This window comes from Tricharina praecox (assembly GCF_024521635.1).
Source record: "Tricharina praecox strain CBS 144465 chromosome Unknown BZA05scaffold_7, whole genome shotgun sequence".
In the NCBI taxonomy this organism is placed as follows: Eukaryota; Fungi; Ascomycota; class Pezizomycetes; order Pezizales; family Pyronemataceae; genus Tricharina; species Tricharina praecox.
In genome coordinates, this window is record NW_026250409.1 from 992,976 (window position 1) to 1,008,841 (window position 15,866).

The 15,866-nt window shown below is 54.6% G+C and overlaps 6 protein-coding genes and 1 non-coding gene across 7 annotated transcripts; 2 read left to right on the forward strand and 5 right to left on the reverse strand.

Annotated features, from left to right (window-relative positions):
* The first annotated feature begins 564 nt into the window (after positions 1–564).
* BZA05DRAFT_t112 lies at positions 565–646 on the forward strand. Its single transcript has one exon. It is a non-coding gene; the product is annotated as a tRNA-Leu (tRNA).
* Positions 647–1,905: 1,259 nt separating this feature from the next.
* Positions 1,906–3,392, reverse strand: BZA05DRAFT_429453 (uncharacterized protein). Its single transcript, XM_051486129.1, has 2 exons — positions 2,305–3,392; positions 1,906–2,240 (listed from the first exon to the last, which is right to left on the reverse strand). Exons 1-2 carry the CDS (start codon positions 3,307–3,309, stop codon positions 2,061–2,063), a joined length of 1,185 nt encoding a protein of 394 aa, XP_051341293.1. The 5' UTR covers positions 3,310–3,392; the 3' UTR covers positions 1,906–2,060.
* Positions 3,393–4,416: 1,024 nt separating this feature from the next.
* Positions 4,417–6,204, reverse strand: BZA05DRAFT_392765 (catechol O-methyltransferase). Its single transcript, XM_051483146.1, has one exon. The coding sequence runs from the start codon at positions 6,102–6,104 to the stop codon at positions 4,536–4,538; it is 1,569 nt and encodes a 522-aa protein (XP_051341294.1). The 5' UTR covers positions 6,105–6,204; the 3' UTR covers positions 4,417–4,535.
* Positions 6,205–7,316: 1,112 nt separating this feature from the next.
* BZA05DRAFT_417346 (2-epi-5-epi-valiolone synthase-like protein) lies at positions 7,317–8,710 on the reverse strand (the record flags this gene model as incomplete). The annotated part of the gene is made up of 3 exons (XM_051485456.1): positions 7,317–8,244; positions 8,297–8,299; positions 8,334–8,710. 3 exons carry the CDS (start codon positions 8,708–8,710, stop codon positions 7,317–7,319), a joined length of 1,308 nt encoding a protein of 435 aa, XP_051341295.1.
* Positions 8,711–10,336: 1,626 nt separating this feature from the next.
* On the forward strand, positions 10,337–11,523 carry BZA05DRAFT_371039 (S-adenosyl-L-methionine-dependent methyltransferase). The gene is made up of 4 exons (XM_051481663.1): positions 10,337–10,566; positions 10,620–10,985; positions 11,045–11,377; positions 11,441–11,523. Exons 1-4 carry the CDS (start codon positions 10,510–10,512, stop codon positions 11,480–11,482), a joined length of 798 nt encoding a protein of 265 aa, XP_051341296.1. The 5' UTR covers positions 10,337–10,509; the 3' UTR covers positions 11,483–11,523.
* Positions 11,524–11,805: 282 nt separating this feature from the next.
* BZA05DRAFT_392769 (CLN3 protein-domain-containing protein) lies at positions 11,806–14,175 on the reverse strand. Its single transcript, XM_051483147.1, has 6 exons — positions 13,640–14,175; positions 13,516–13,539; positions 13,092–13,424; positions 12,658–13,027; positions 12,494–12,604; positions 11,806–12,440 (listed from the first exon to the last, which is right to left on the reverse strand). Exons 1-6 carry the CDS (start codon positions 13,711–13,713, stop codon positions 11,871–11,873), a joined length of 1,482 nt encoding a protein of 493 aa, XP_051341297.1. The 5' UTR covers positions 13,714–14,175; the 3' UTR covers positions 11,806–11,870.
* A 432-nt stretch (positions 14,176–14,607) lies between these two features.
* BZA05DRAFT_424861 (NADP-dependent oxidoreductase domain-containing protein) lies at positions 14,608–15,578 on the reverse strand (the record flags this gene model as incomplete). The annotated part of the gene is made up of 3 exons (XM_051485930.1): positions 14,608–14,949; positions 15,006–15,072; positions 15,124–15,578. 3 exons carry the CDS (start codon positions 15,576–15,578, stop codon positions 14,608–14,610), a joined length of 864 nt encoding a protein of 287 aa, XP_051341298.1.
* Positions 15,579–15,866: the final 288 nt, after the last annotated feature.

Sequence of the window (15,866 nt, forward strand, 5' to 3'; positions counted from 1 at the left end):
TCTACACTTTACTTTACCTTACTTTACTCTACCTTATTCTATTGGGATGGCTCCTAGGGGGTTCTTTGGATTTTTCTTTTTTTGCGGTTTTTGCTTGAACTTGAACTTGAAGCCGTGGATGCTTCGTTTTTGAACTCTCTCTCTCTCTCGTGCGAGATCTTCTCCTTTGTATGCTGTATTTCGTGGGGTTGGGAAGGGTGGGATGGGATGGGATGAGATGGGATGGGATGGGATGGGTGCGGGAAGGGGAATGGAAGGGGGATGGAATGGAATGGAAAAGGTCTACCTACGAATCATCGAAACGTTTTTGCGAGTGAGTGAGTGAGTGAGTGAGTGAGTGAGTGAGTGAGTGAGTGAGTGTCGTGCACTCGACTCGACGTTTGTCTTATCTTATCATGGCGATGCAGGCTGCGAGCGGGCGGGCGATGTGGGTAGGTTCGTGATGGCGGTGAATCGGTGATGCACAGGCGGCCGGGCGGACGGGCGGACGATACTCGATATAACAGACATCTCGGTCTCAGATTGCGCGGTGATAGGTGCATATGGTCGCAGCAGTGTACAGAAGGTGTTCTGGCCGAGTGGTCTAAGGCGCTAGCTTCAGGTGCTAGTGGAGCAATCCGCGCAGGTTCGAATCCTGCGGACATCATTACTTCTTTTGTCTTTTGGGGGTTTGGCCCAAGGGCTTGGGGTTGGTTTCGGGTTTTGTTTTGGTTCCGAGTTTTGGAGGCTTGGATGGGTGTGAAGGGGTGGGGAGGTGGAGGTGAGATTGAGGTTTCGTGGGCTGAAGGGAGAGGGGATGGGATTAGGTGCACGGGAACGGAACGGGGAGCGGAGTGGTTATCGACCATGTGTGAAGGGTGGTGGATGGCTGGCTGGCTGGCTGGCTGGCTGGCTGGGACTGGACGGGACTGGACGGGACGGCAACAGCACGCTCGCTGGTGCAGCTGTCCAATTGTCGGAGCTGCTCCAAGCCGCCGAGTTGGTTGCCGACTTGCTACGGGCGGTTGCGGGGATCGTTGGGGTTACCAGTGCATAGGAAGTCAATCGTGCCAATTTTAGTTCGTTCGAGCGAGCGAGTGGGCGGGGTTGAAGACGATTGCCCGCCGGGCCGCTGTTTCTGGCTGAGACTGAATGGGACGTCCGCGACGGTATGGCCACTGCATCACTCGCCCGGCTGTGCTCTACTCTTATTCCAATGGCTGAGCGGGCTGAATCCATGCTTGCAGCAGTACTTAGGAAATATGTGGGTAATCCGTCCAGCGCAAAATATTCAAGCACAGGTCATCACTCGCATTTTTCCTCATTGCACCCCTTTTATATTGCTTTCCACGCATGTCCAAGCCGCCATTGACGTGTAAGCTCCGCCAAGGACAAAGGTAGCTACGCAATCGAGGCCCCGTGTGATCTGAAGAAGATCCTGAAGATTGAGTCTAAGCAAGTGGAAGGCGGCGGGTGAGTGGTGGTGCAACCGCGCCGAGCAGACTCATCAACACCTCTCGGAGTCCTCGGAGTCCTCGGAGTCCGGAGAGTGTGGCTGGTGCAGAGCTGACAAAATACCGTGGGCAAGCATCGGGAACTTGGAGGGAGACTGGCGGCCTGCGGGAGCGGAGGTGGGGCACGGCGGACATGTTTGCCGGTGAACAATGCTTGGATGCAGTACTGGGATACATAACTAAAGACAGAGGGAAGCTTCGCGGGCTGAATAGGCATGTCTGGCGGAGTATTGTGTGTGGACTGTGTGGGTGGAGATGGGCGCCGGTAGTTCTTTATATTCCTCTTCTCTTGCTTTTGGTAGGCAGTGGCACCGTAGCCAACCGTACCGTATGGCAGCGGGGTCATCACCCCGACCTTCCCTCTGCAGGACGGGCAGGGCGGGCAGGACAGGATACGGTAGTTGGATTGATTCGCCATGCAATAAATTGATGTCCTCTCCGCTCCTACATCTTACACTTCCATTCACTTATCCATAATCCCAAACGCCATCCCCCTCCCTAGCTATAATACGAATCCCAAGAGCAAAGCGCAACCATTAAAGAAACCATGCACAACCACATCCACGTCTATTTCCGCTTAATCTTAGCCCCGCCAAACACATCATCCCTATCCCTGATTTCCTGCTGGGTCTTTTGCTTTTTCGCGCGGCGCTCCTCGTCCGCCGCGTCCCGCGTCGCCGCGTGCTTGCCCTTCGCCGCATTGAGCGGTTTCTTGAGCAGGAACAGCTTCTTGTCGATACCGATCGTCTGGGGAGTGTTAGGTTAGCGCAGCCAGCGGCGGGGGGTGGGGGGTGTGTGTGTGTAAACCAACCTCCTTCTTAAGGTCCGGGGAAATCTCCGCCGGGCTGAGCGGCACGCCATTCTGCGGCAGACGCAACAGCAGACCCGGATAAGTTGCTGGACTATCCTTCGTGGCCATGAGATGGCACTCCGCGCACTCCCTGATCACCTTCAGCAGCTTTGGCCGCACCGCGTCGCTGCCAAACTTCACGCGCAGGAAGAACTCGACCAGCTCCGCGTCGTGCGCCCACACCGCTGCCAGCGCTATCTGCGGCGGCGGGTATAGGAAGTACACGTCCGTCAGCAGCGCGGTGCCGGTGAGCAGGGAGCGTGCCCGCGCGCATGCCCGCTCGGACCGCTCGCGGGTGCCGCCTATCTTCTCGAAGCTTTTTTGGAGGGGTGGGCCCTCTGGCCCGCCGGTGGCGGCGGGGGAGCGGTATAGTCCCGAAGCGATCGATAGGAGCTCCGCTTTGAGACCCTCGACGGAGCGGAAGGGGTGCAGCACTTGGAAGGACCAGCGGAGGTTCATGGCGATGTCGATTTCGGGCTGCAGCAGCTCTTCCTTGGTGATGCTGAGGCCGACGGCTTCGGCCGTGCGGATGAACCACGACGTGCTCTGGATCCCCTGCTCGGCTTTGTACGCGAGGAAGAGGATGGGCAGCAGCAGCGTCTTGGGGTGGATCTGCAGCGGCGAGATGCGCAGGTATATGCGCTGGAGGTAGGCCACGCAGGTAGCCTTCACTGCTGAGCCAGTGCGGAAGTGGTCGCACAACTGGACGCAGGTGGTGAGGTAGTAGGAGACGAGTTTCAGCTCTTCGCGGGCGGTGAGGGCGGCGGTGCTCGAGGTGTTGGAGGTGGCGGACGAGCTGCCATCCGACGGCGGCGTCAGGTCGCCCGCTTGCACCGCGGACTGAATCGAGTCGTGTAGCCGCTGCGTCGCGACGGTGTTGGTCGACGAGCGGATCTGGGAGAGCACCGCAGGCGTGAACGTGAAGTGCCGGTACTGCGTCGATTGAAGGTACGCGCTGTCTTCCATCGTGTTTGCGTGGCCGTGGTTGGTGCGGTGGCGATGCGTGGGAAGGAGTGGATGCTGCGTCCATTGCGAGCATCGAGTTCTGGGAGACGCGATTGCGGTTAGGGTTTGTGATGCAGTGCATGGGGTCGCTCGAATGCCGCTAAGATGACGCCAATAAGCCGAGCTTGAGTTTACTCATCATTTGGAAACTCGCAAACCATTCCATTTGATGCTTGAGGACCCCGATTTTGCCATGATCTAGACGGGTCGCATGCAATCAATAAAAAAAGGTTGAATTTACTCTACTTAATGTTGTGATTATGAGTGATCGCAAATGGGGAATGTATCCCCACATACATAAACCGCCAGTTGTATCCAAGTGACCTGCGTAAGGGCTTATTGATCCTCGATAGGTACCTGCGCTGTCTACTTCCCCGCCTTGGAAAACCGAATATTCTTGGAAAGAAAACACGATAACCATCTACTATCTAATCGCCTAGAGCTCATAGCGCCTCAAGGCTCACGCGAAGGTTTAGCGCTCCGTTTAGAGAACTTCCGCATCATAGTCTATGATTCGATAAACGGCTCTAGAGTCCGGAGCATGTTGCGATTCTCGTTCTCGTTGAAAAGCCACCGTCGTCACTCGTCCAAGATTTTGCACATTTTTCATATTGGTAATACCTATTTGCACGTCTCGAGTGCGCCTCGAGTGCGCCTCGAGAATCCTGTTGATTCTCATACCTGCTTCTGCTTCTGTCTGGTAGGTATGTCTAGCTGGTCATCCGCTGTGTTTTGCGGATGAATCAAGCAACTGAATGATATCATACTCATATTTTCAACGGGAGCATCCACTGACTCCTGAAGTCCGCCATACGGCGGGCTGAATAGCCAGAGGAATGGGCCATACATCTGGAGCTGGGCTTCTATTGAATATCTCTCAAGGACGTTGAGGGCAGATCCAAGCTGGCGACGTCCAACCTCTCATGGAAACATAGCTGAACGGTACGGGAATGCCAACTGGCAACTGGGTAGGTAGGTTGGATGCGATTGTAATTTCCGTATCATTGCACGTAAATATCAAAGTCAGAAGCAGGTATTATAGAGCACAAGTGCCTTCCATCCTTCCATCAAAGCAAAGCAAAGCAAAGCAAAGCAAAGCAAAGCACAAAAGCGCAACACCGCCAATCGCCCATCGCCCACCCCCCACTCCTCACGTCCCCGCCAAAGCACATCCGCCCGCCGTCGACCTAATAACTCTCAAAAACCCTCGTAGTGCTAGTATTGACCCTGCTCCACCTCTTGCCCGTCGCGAGACTAGTCACAAACATCCACGGATAGTAGACATGATACAGCCACCACCACGGACACGGATCATCGATACGGAACGTAGCGTCGTTCCACGCCAGCGCCCTCACCGCGAACCAAAAGATAGTTTTGGCGACGTCCACGGGGCCAGATCTGGCCGCGAGCAGACTCAGGATCGGAAGGAAGAAGCCCGTGATCAGGTCGTGGCCGAGCCAATAGAAGTGCGTTTTCGAGGAGGCAGGACAGCCATCGGCGTTGGTGTCCGGCTGCATCACCGTCGAGATGTCGGTGTCATCCTCCGGGAGTTGTCCGTTGAGACGGCCGTTGGTCTTGCTGGTGGGCAGGCCGGGCTCATCCAGGAGGGTTAGGTATGTGGCCGCCAGGTGTTTCGGCTTGGTGGCGAGGAGGATTACCGCTGTGTGCGTTCGCGGGTTGCACTCGATCGGGAAGAGCTCGATATCCTGCGCTGCCTTCCCGTGGGCGTTTCTGGCGTCCACAAGGAAGTCGAATGAGAGTTGACCGGTGATGTTACCGCCCTCGAGGGTCCTTGCGAGGCGTCGAGTGAAAGCGAGCATCGCGCGGGACAAAGGCGAGGAGACAGACAGCGCCGAGTAGTGCATCAACATCTCACTGCTGGGACAGGCGACGAATGCCTTCACCTTGCCGCGGACGACGACGGCATGTGTGCAGAATTCCTTGCCGCGGACGAATTGCTGGACGACCCAACGCTTCTGGGGGGATATGTCGAGACTGTGCACGAACTTCTCTGTCTCCAGCGGCGTAGGCTGCGGGAGCTTCGTCATGTCGGCGCGGGAAACGTCGTCGAGCTCGACGCATTTGACGATGAAAGTGAGGTCCGGGTGGTCGAGGAGGACACCGAACACCTCATCTTGGGACTCGACGAGCACCGTGACTGGCGTGGTCAGTCCGGCATCCTGGACACTCTGTATGAAGCGGTACTTGTCGTGCAGGATTTCACACGTCTTTGGATCCGGCTGGAAGACTTTGCAGTTGGTCTCCTTCTCGATCACGGCCTTAAGCAGCGCATCTTCGATAGTCGACGCAACACCGCTCACAGGAAGCCAAAGGTCCACGCCTTGGGATTTGACGAGCCTGACCATCTCCTCCGAGTACTTCGCTCGCGACGCCCGGTCGTGCGGCGTGGTGACGGTGAAGTATTTGTCTAACGACTGCGAGAACCGTCCCGAGCTGGGAACGGGCGAATGGGCGTAATGTGCAGTATCGAAATCAACACCGATCACGCGGTGGCCGGCCTGGTGGAATGCTCGAGCAAGTGCGAGGCCCTTCCCCATCGCCACTGCCGTAACCATAACCGTCCGCTGCGGTCTGGCGGTGCTGCGGATGGTGGGGGCACGCCGGAGACCCTGGATTATCTGCCATAGCAGGCATCCGGCGACGACGAGCGTGTCCAACGGGAGGAATATTAGGCTGAGGAGGACCAGGGAGACATTCTTGAAGACGTGTTCTCTGAAGGATACAGGTTCTGGCATTGCTTGGATCGGTCGTTCGGTCGTTTGGTCGTCGTCGTCGTTGCGGAGTGAAGTCAATGTCTAGGTCCTGAGAGGGCGATGGGCAAAGGAGTAAACGCCGTATTTCAACAAGTCTATGACGCAATGACATTCTGCACTTGGAGCAAACATTCTAAAATGCACGCGGATCGTCGTTACACCCGACGTGATATCCGGGAGTGGTTCACATGTACCCATTCGATAGTTTAGAAAACCCAATCTGTATGTACCTTATCAAGCTCCACAACTTCGATCGATATCAGGGCATATCCATCCGACGATTTTCTCCGATGATCAGACAGGGAGCATCTGCAGTTGTTTTTCGTATTCTGGGTAACTCCAGCTGCAATTGTATGATTATGCAGGGTGCCGGAGGGACATATGGTGTATGGGAATGTACTAGCATGTGGGAAGATGCGCAGGTGGGTTCATGGCTCGAATGCCGAAGTTGTGGGGTGAATGCAGAAATATTGTATCACGGTGACTTGGGAAGCTTCGGTAGAAGGAGCATGAGGATTTGTAGTTCAAGTAACCTACATTCAAGTAGTACATGATTCCGGAGAACTGGTGACCAGCGTTTTGTTCATCAATTATCACGTCGGGTCATGGTGCTCTCTCGTAGGAATCCGTCGCAGAAGGAGCGAGTACCTAGATCATAACTCGAGAAGGACAATCAGGTCGTCTCGAATCCGGCTCCGAGTGTCGCCTTGTCAAAATTCAAGATTTTCCGGATGGGTACTTTTTTTGTTTCGATTATCATAGAATTGGACCTTAGTAGATAGATCATGGCTGAGTTATGTACATTTCCGGTTCCAACCCGCCGTCTCCAACCACTGGCCGTGAGCTCGACTTGAGCTCCCTATTGCTCTCCGTCTAGCCCTTCTAGATGAGTACGAAACAACCATAGGCACGGTTATGTGAGAAAAGAAAACCGAGTTTGGGATCATGAAGTAATCGGGCCAAGATCACGAGGTATCACGAAGCGTCACGTAAGCAAGCATTCTCATTCCCGGCGTCACAAACAAAACGACCCAACTTTCTCCCAGGCAGTACATGATACCGTTTGTATCCGATCAACAAGTAAGCCAACCCCACACAAAATCAACGAGAAAAAACAACAACATAGAAAGGCTTTTCAATCCCCTCTCTGCCGCAGAAAATGATTCATATCGTACATCACTCGCACGAAACAACCTATTTGATCTCCCTCTGGATCTCGTTGTTCAACGCCGCCATCGCGACATCAGCGTTGAACCCACCGACGTTACGTCCGTGAATGGCATCCTTCTCTTCGGACTCCATGAAGACGCCGGTGTCGCTCGAATCGACGTATGCGTCGACGCCGGCACCCTCGCGCGGGTACTTCTTGCAGAACTCCCGGTGCATGTGCAGAGCCTTGTTCATGTCGTTGGCCGTGCAGTCGTTCAGGAACACGCACTTGCCGATGGGGCTTGGGATGGCGGCGCGGAGAAGACCGTCCCGAGTCTTCAGGATCGCGTTGGTGCCCTTGGCGATTAAGGCCTCGTCGAACAGGGGGTGGTTCATCGTTAATCCTGCCCGCGAGAAGAGGTTGAGGATGCGGCGGTGGGCATCTGCGTCGATGATTCCTTTGGAGAGGGCGAGCGTCGCCGAGTATGCCATGTCGACCGAAATGGCGTGGCCGTGGCGGAGGGGGGTCTTGGGCGCCAGCTCGAGGGTTGGCGACCAGGTGTGGCCGTACGCGATGACACGGTCGAGGGCAAGCTCGTGGAGATTGGGGACCTCGAGTTTGAGCATGACGTGGATGCCGCGACGGTTGATCTCGTCAGCAGCGGCCTTGAGTTCCGGGGAACTGCCGTCGGCGCGGCCGAACTTCATCGAGATGAGCTGCTCGCAATACTTGTCGAGCAAATCGAACGTTTGGAGGTCGGCACAGGTGGAAATCTTGATGAGCTCGGCGAAGCCATTGCGGACCTGAGCTTCGGGAAGGGTACGCAGGAATGTGAAGTCTAAGAAGGTATACATGGGAGCGTGGTAGGCACCAAGACGGTTCTTGTGCTTGCCCTGGTTGACGGCAACCTTGATGGAGACCGAAGCGTCAATGAGGCCGATGACGGTCGTGGGAATGCGGATGTAGTTAGTGCTGCGACGGTAAGTAGCACACGCAAACCTACAACCCAACGTTAGCAACATACATCCTGAACGATTATTGTGTACAGTGTCATGACATACCCGGCGACGTCAGTGATGAGCCCACCGCCGACCACGAGAACCGGCTCGGTGCGGATGATTCCGAATTCAGTCATGGTCTCGCAGATGGCGAGCAAAGTCTCCATCGTCTTGGATTCTTCGCCGATCCTGGTGCGGTGGATCTGGAGTTTGATGCCGTAGTGCTCGAAGTACGCATGCATCTGCTCGCCGTATAGGGCATACACGTTGGTGTCGGCGATGGCCAGGCAGCGCCCCCACTTCTTATACATATCAGCCAGCTGAGAATTCTTAAGGTCGAAGACTCCATCAAGGAACATGAAGCCGTAGGAGATACGCTCGACACCATCGACCTGGAAGCCAGTGGGAGTCTCGGCGACGGTAGCCTTGAGGTCGGACATTGCTTCGAAATGCTCTGCACAACTAGGGGAAAACGAGGAGGGGCTATGGAGGAGAAGATGGGAAACGAGGGGAAAAACACTAGGTGCTGGGAAACGGGAGAGAGAAGGAAGACTGTAAGGGGAACTCTGAAGCTGGATGAGCAGATCGAGAGCCTAGTGTCGGAAAGTGGTTGAACAACAGTGAAGAGCAGCAGTAGTAGCGATGGAAGGCTCACTATATATTCCGTCGGATCTCTAGATGTAAGCAACGTCGGATGATTCTACCTAGGTTGTTTGGTCAGACCCGGATGTCGAACGAGAAATGCTCTCCACTCTGTTGGAGTGGGACTCACTGGGCTGGGATGGTTGGCGCATGTGCACGTTTCATCTCTCCGGACGGAAAGACTATATCTAAAGTGCGTCGGTTCCTCCGGCTGTCAGCCCAGATCTGACAATGGATAGAAATCCTCCAAGCGCAAGTAAGCGGGCTCGGGGGACGCGAGCATGAAGCCCGTACCCGTGGGTAGCAGCTCCATTTGGGTTCGAGTGATCTCGTGTGGTTTATGCTTCGGGACAAGCACGAACCACAACCACCCATCGACAAGGAGGGGTGGAGGTGGAGAATTGTATAGAGGAAACGAGAGCACGTTCTCTTGTACCGTCGCATCTGTCTCAGAAGGCCGAACATGCCTGCTACAGCAGCCATCTGTGGGGGAGTCGGGACCCTGAAAGTACCCATACATATGGCCCAATGGTATTTGTAACCAGATTGGCGAGCGAGCTAGCAGCGTAGGTTTATCGAGATCCGGCCACGATCCGAGCGGCGGGAAGACTTGCAGGGGGATGTGCTCGGCAGCTATATTTAGAGTAGAGCTAGGTAGTTATCCTCGATTCCTGCGGATTTTGAATTTTGAAGAGTGCGTCACCTCCTAGAACTCGGAGATATTGGTGCCCTACTCTAGGTTGTGCCCTACTTGCTCGTATGCACTGAGTTTGTCGGCTGGATACATTGATATTCTATGCACACGCTCCCGAATACCTACAATAGACATACACGCGCTGGTTGGCTACTACTACCGGTAGTAGATGAGGCGGTTTATGGCCTCGTAGTCTTCTTCTCTGGAAGCATCATGTGGCCATCACCAGAAAGGAAGGATGTCGTGGTTTAAACTTCATCCAGCGTAGAATGGCGAGATCCAGTTAACCCAGAAATCAGGCAATCGATCGTAAGTGAATGAGCTTGGCTTGCTAGCTAGCTGTAGCACGAAATGGTCGGGCAATTGCACCTCGAACTCGACGCTGCAGTCCGCCGAGAGATATACCCTCGTCGCGGAAGTGCAGTAGTATTTCGGGGGAGGGGGAGTCTCGATCGCGGTAAATTTCCTCCCCGAACCATAAACCAACAAAGAGGCCGAGTGGAATTGAAGGACCTATATGGCGATCTTGTTCGTGCAAGCACCCGTTTAGCCCCTCAGATTGATGATAAACTACACGGAAGGAGACACATGCGTACAATTAACCCACCCCCATTGAAGGCAAGGCCCAGCCAAGCTTTCCGCTGACCAAGGAAAATCTTCCAAGTAGAACGTGATATCATAGAAGGGAAGGGAGGGGTTACGATAGCCTTCTGTTCTGTGTCCGTCTTCGGATCCGTGTTCTGGAGCAGAAGAGTCGCACCACCACTACATACACTCCATTCTCGCTCTCGCTTTTGATCTTTTGATCTCGCGGCTGCAACAGTAACAGTAACATCAACTACCGCTTCCACGTATTCCAACAGCCATAGACACAAAGTATCACCACCAGCAGTGCACAGCAAAATGGTCGGATCAGGCTTCACCTCCGCGCACCGCTACGGCCATCAAGGCGACGTCTACGTACCGTCCCCTCGTCCATCAATCCCCGTTCCCCCCACTAACAACCCGCATAGTTCAACGACGGCCGCGAGCTACAACTGCTCAACCACATATTCAGCCTGCCACCGGCACGGCTCGACGCGCTCCGTGGCAACCCCACGAGCATCCTGCAAGAGATCGACCAGTTCGCGACAAAGACGTACCTGATGAACGTCGGCGAGCTGAAGGGCTCGCACGTCACGTCGCTGATCGCCGAGGTGGCGCCGCGGGTCTGTGTCGAGCTCGGCGGGTACGTCGGGTACTCGGCGATCCTGTTTGGCGATGCCGTCAAGAAAGCTGCCGGAGAGGGTGCGAAGTACTACTGCCTCGAGTATAACCCCACGTTTGCCGCTGTCATCATGGCCTTGATTGGGCTGGCTGGGTTGGCGAATGTCGTCAAGGTTTACCCCCAGCTGCGCCCACCCCACGAGCCCGGCTGACGCATGGGGGGATGGGATAGGTCGTGATCGGCCCGTCGACGACGTCGCTGGTGCGTCTGCACGCGGAGGGCGCGCTCGGCGCGGGCATCGACTTTATGTTTCTGGACCACCTGAAGCCCTTGTACACGCCGGATCTGAAGCTGTGCGAGTCGCTCGGGCTGATCCACGAGGGCACGGTGCTGGCGGCGGACAACATGGTCAAGCCCGGAAACCCGCCGTACCATGAGTATGTCAACCTCAGCGCCAAGGACAAGATGCTGCTGGCGGAGGGGAAGACTGGGTCCGAGAGGGGTGACCCCGGGCTGGTCTATGAGAATCAGTGGATCGAGAGCTGGGAGCCGCAGGCTGTTAGGGTATGAAACCCCCCATATTCTACCTCGACGGCAAGGAAAGTGGTGCTGATGAGAAATAATTAGGATGCCCTGGAGATTTCGAGGTGCAAAAAGGCCGAGCTTTAGTTGGTGGCGTGAATGAAACATGAGGGTATTTGTTCGTAGACTGGTTTGCTTGCTGCTTGTATTTACTGTGCTCTACTGTGCTCCACAAATCTAGAAAAAACGGGTTTACAGAATTGAAGGAATTTGGTGCTCTACATAGATCAGTATCTTTGCTCAGGATTATGAGGTTGGATATTTTGATATTGGGACACAGAACTCACCTTTTAGATTGTAGTTTTTCTAGCCAAAGAGAACGGTCACTGGTCAATGAGTGAGCTTTTAGTGGATACATCACGCGGATGTAGTCAAGAGGATGGAAAAAGTGCCACAGACAATAAAGGTAACAGAAATCCATTGTATCAAAATATATGCAAGCACCGTTCAGCACGGTTCAATACAATACAAGCGGCTACTCCCCGGACACGGGCCTGAGACAAAGCTCCCTCCCATTCATTACCTGCCAAGCACACAGTCCCCTCTGCAGTCCCATCCCAACCAAGCTCGCTATCGTCACAGAAGCCACGTCTGGCGGCGCCACCGCACTCAGCAAAAACTCACGGAGCGCCATGTCCTCAGTAGCACTCCTCTCCCGCAGTGTTGGGGCAATGTCATCTAGGAGTCTAATCCCCTCTTCCCCTTGCGTCACTGCCACCCCCGCCCGAACCCGTGCAGCGTCAAGTGCTTTGTACACTGCGGGTGGAAGGGGGAGTTTCATTACTTTCCAGTAGGTGTTGCAAAAGACTATACCAGCGGAAGCACCGCCGAGGAAAGTGAGGAGGAGGACGCCGGCAGGGCCGTAGAGGGTGGTGGTTAGGGATGAGGTCATGGAGACGCTGTTGGCGCCCTGGATGGCCAGGACGAGGCCTTCAACGACTGTTAGAGTCCAATAGCATGCCGTGGAGCGGGTCTTTCCGCCTGGCAGGGGGGAAAATATGATGGAGCAGCGGCCGATGAGGTTGGCAGCTTGGTTTACTGTCAACTGGAGTGGAGAGGGTCAGGAAGAGATAGACTTTGCAAGAGGGAGGGACAAACATAGAAGGGATAGAATTCCCGACTCTCGGTGAAGATTCGGTTGAAGAATTTGGCAAAACGAAACGAATGGAGGTCGAGCGGAAGGTAGTAGAGTAAGGTTGGAAATATGCCCTTTCAGGTCAGTCCAAGCTCGGAGCCGTCAGCACAGACAAATTGAAACGAACCTGGGTAGTGCAATGCTCCAGGAAGAATATCGTGGCGAGAGGAAGCATGTACGGAACAAACATCGGCCTGATGATCCTAAGTTTGTCTTTCCATGGCAACTGGACAATCCCCTCCTTCTCCTGATCCTTGATGTTCGGAAGCATCACGTCGTCCTCCGGATCCGGAAGAATAAACGCATAACACAGCCCACCGAGGACGGGTGCAACACCAACAATCGACAGTGCCCAACCATAGTTCCATTGCATCCATGAAGTCACGAACGTATAATAAGATGCGCCGATTACCGCTGCGGTGCCACTCCCAGTGGTATAGCCGAAGAAAGCCCACTTGGACGCCTTCGGATATCGAGCACAGAGCATCTGGAATGACCTGAGTCCGCGTTATCTCTCCCTACCCGCCTGGAGTGGGGAGCGAAGGGGTGGGCGTAACCCACATGTCACCAAGATTCGAACTCAAGGCTGCCAACATAATGCCAAGAACCCTGGTGGGGATATTCGAGAATATTGATAGCAACTGTAACCCAAGGAACGAGGAAACCGCGCATACGAGGAGCCGCAACGGGTAGTTTACCTCCCTCGACAGCGATATGGTGGCCGAAAATTCTCGAGACGCGAAGTCGGAGGGGTCTCGACCTATAAGACGGGAGATGAACCGAATATTATCGAAATCTCGAAAACTCGAGAGAGGAACTATAACCCGTGTGAGAATCGATGGAACGCTGTAAGCGAAGAGCACCAGGCCCATCGGGGCTCTGCCTCCCACAAGGCTTCAACCGGGTAAGTTAGCGTTTTTTTTGCAGTGGGGATTCGGGAGCAAGCCGCGAAGTCGTTTGGGGTGGGATATTAAGCAAAACCTACTCGTTCGCGGCTGTAATGATAGTGCTTCCAGTTGGGACACATCGAGTCAGTAAATAAAGTAGAATAACTTCCTAGGATTGAGGCGGCGACCCGTTCGAACGTAGTCATTCCCTCCAGAACCCACCTGTACTGCATGGTGATCAGGGTTTCCATCAAATAGATGCTGAGCAACAGCCTGAACTTGGTGGTGGTTCGCATTTTCGACTGCAGAGCTTTGTTTCCGCGTAGGATACGTGAAACGACTCCAACGAGGCTCCCAATCTTTCAAGAGGTCCGATACCGAGAGGAGCCGGGAGCCGGATGCTATGGTGTTATGGTGCTATAGTAGTAGAGCAACACTCCACTGTGGTTGGAAGCGTATGATTCGGAAAAATAAGAAGCGGGTGGGACAGAACAGGAGCACCAGGCAGAGGTGTCGAGTGGTAGCCGTCAAGAAGTTGGTAACGCTGCTGGCCAGGATACTTATGGAAAGACAACGGTGGCAGGCGGGTTCTGTGCTCAAGCTCTGCCTGAAGCATCGGCTGGCAGCGGTGAAGATGGAGCGGCATGAAACTTAGAAGTGTGGGGGCACAGCCTACGCTGGGCAGAGTCTCGGTGCGTGTAAGAGACCAAGAGTCGAGAGTCTGAATAGGCCTCTACGATGAGTGATGTATGTGTGGGATAGTTGCGTGTCAATGCCCCATTCAAGTCTAGCCTATGCCAATCGACACGGGTTTTGGTTTGTTTAATCATCATTGAATCTGACCTTAATAGAGCATGGCAGATACTTCAATCGAGTCTCGACACGGAGTACTCTACTAGTTACCAAGTATGCCCGCCACAGCGGCACGGCAAGGCACTGAGTGCGAACAGCGAAGATATCCTACGTCGATCGTCCATCAACACGGCAGGGCTGCGAAGTGGCGACGGGAAGCATGCAGGCGCACTGTCACCCGCTGCCTTGGTTTTCATGGGCCAAACGGCGCTTTTATTGCTGCCAAATTCTATGAAACGCTATTCCCGCATTTGCGATCGATTCATCCCTCCGCGAGCCATGCAAAACAAAATGACACAAGACCTGCCTCCATTGCAAACGTTCTCCCAGCTCCGCTGCTATGGACAGTCGGTGTTTTGGGGCACGAGAGCACCGTCGACTCCCAAGTCCATCGAATCCAGCAACTTCATGTCTGACGCATCGAGCTCGAAGGAATACGCCCCCGCATTCTCTCGGATGCGTTGAGGATTGTCGCTCTTCGGCAAAGGGATGAACCCGTGTTGCAGACACCAGCGAATGAGTATCTGGCTCGGAGTAGCCGTTGAGTGCCGGGCGGCGATGCCGAGGATGGTGGGGTTCTTCATGAGAGTGCCGCGGACCAGAGGACAGTATGCTTCCACCTGGATCGCATTCTTCCGGCAGTACTCCACAATCGGCCGCTGTTGGCACAGAACGTGGCACTGGGATACAACCTTTGGTTATCCTGCTGATCTCTCTTGAACAGGAGAGTGCTCACCTCGATTTGATTCGCAACAGGCGGGAATGTCGCATAACTCTTCATCTCCTCGAGGTGTTTGACCCCGCTGCAATGCACCATCAGCAACGAGTTGGACGCTCAGCAAATGGTTACACACTAATTGCTCACGCCGATAGCCCTCGTGCCACCCTCTTCGAGCAGATTCTCCAGGGCCAGCCACATCTCCCGACGTCCCTCGGGTCCACTGCTGGGAGTATGTATCAAGAAGAGATCGACATATCCCAGACCGATCTCGCGAACGCTTCGCCAACATCTCTCGAGTGTCTTCTCCACACTTCCTTCCGGCAGCAGCAGCTTTGTCGTGATGAACACCTCGCTCCGAAGAATGCCCGACTCGCGCACGGCTTCTCCGACTTCTTTTTCGTTCTCATAGAACTGCGCTGTGTCGATGGCGCGATATCCGCAGCGTAGTGCCTCTAAGCACGATTTTTTGCAGATGTCCGGGGGAGATTGGTACACCCCGAATCCAATACGTGGTCGTAGGATTGTCCCCCTGGAGTGGGGAATCTCGACGGTCGACTGGAGCGTCAAACGCTGCTCTGGGGCGGCCATTTGATACTGGTACTGAGGCTTTAGGAGAGGACAAACAGTGGGGCGTTGGGCATCGAGGGTCTTATGGGGGATGTAGCCATAAGCCAAAAGAAAGGTGATCGGCCCATTCTAGGTTATTTTTCTTTGTATCCGATTCCAATCGGATCGGCGGACGAGGTTGGGGTGGGGACTTGCTGATATGTCTATCCGGCCGCACATATACAGGATACAGCACTCGATCGGCATACGCTGGGTATCCGTAACCCTGAAGATAGCGTCCTTCTCTTGTTGCCGAATCACAAGATTGGA

What these genes read in the sequence shown, in the direction of transcription:
- BZA05DRAFT_429453 (XM_051486129.1), bottom strand. Translation starts at nt 3,309, where the DNA reads ATGGAAGACAGCGCGTACCTTCAATCGACGCAGTACCGGCACTTCACG. An exon ending in CCCCGGACCTTAAGAAGGAG is followed by an intron (nt 2,241 to 2,304) that starts GTTGGTTTACAC and finishes AACACTCCCCAG; the next exon opens with ACGATCGGTATCGACAAGAA.
- BZA05DRAFT_392765 (XM_051483146.1), bottom strand. Translation starts at nt 6,104, where the DNA reads ATGCCAGAACCTGTATCCTTCAGAGAACACGTCTTCAAGAATGTCTCC.
- BZA05DRAFT_371039 (XM_051481663.1), top strand. Translation starts at nt 10,510, where the DNA reads ATGGTCGGATCAGGCTTCACCTCCGCGCACCGCTACGGCCATCAAGGC. An exon ending in GGTTGGCGAATGTCGTCAAG is followed by an intron (nt 10,986 to 11,044) that starts GTTTACCCCCAG and finishes GGGATGGGATAG; the next exon opens with GTCGTGATCGGCCCGTCGAC. An exon ending in GGGAGCCGCAGGCTGTTAGG is followed by an intron (nt 11,378 to 11,440) that starts GTATGAAACCCC and finishes AGAAATAATTAG; the next exon opens with GATGCCCTGGAGATTTCGAG.
- BZA05DRAFT_392769 (XM_051483147.1), bottom strand. Translation starts at nt 13,713, where the DNA reads ATGCGAACCACCACCAAGTTCAGGCTGTTGCTCAGCATCTATTTGATG. An exon ending in CTGATCACCATGCAGTACAG is followed by an intron (nt 13,540 to 13,639) that starts GTGGGTTCTGGA and finishes CCCAACTGGAAG; the next exon opens with CACTATCATTACAGCCGCGA. An exon ending in ATCATTACAGCCGCGAACGA is followed by an intron (nt 13,425 to 13,515) that starts GTAGGTTTTGCT and finishes ACCCGGTTGAAG; the next exon opens with CCTTGTGGGAGGCAGAGCCC.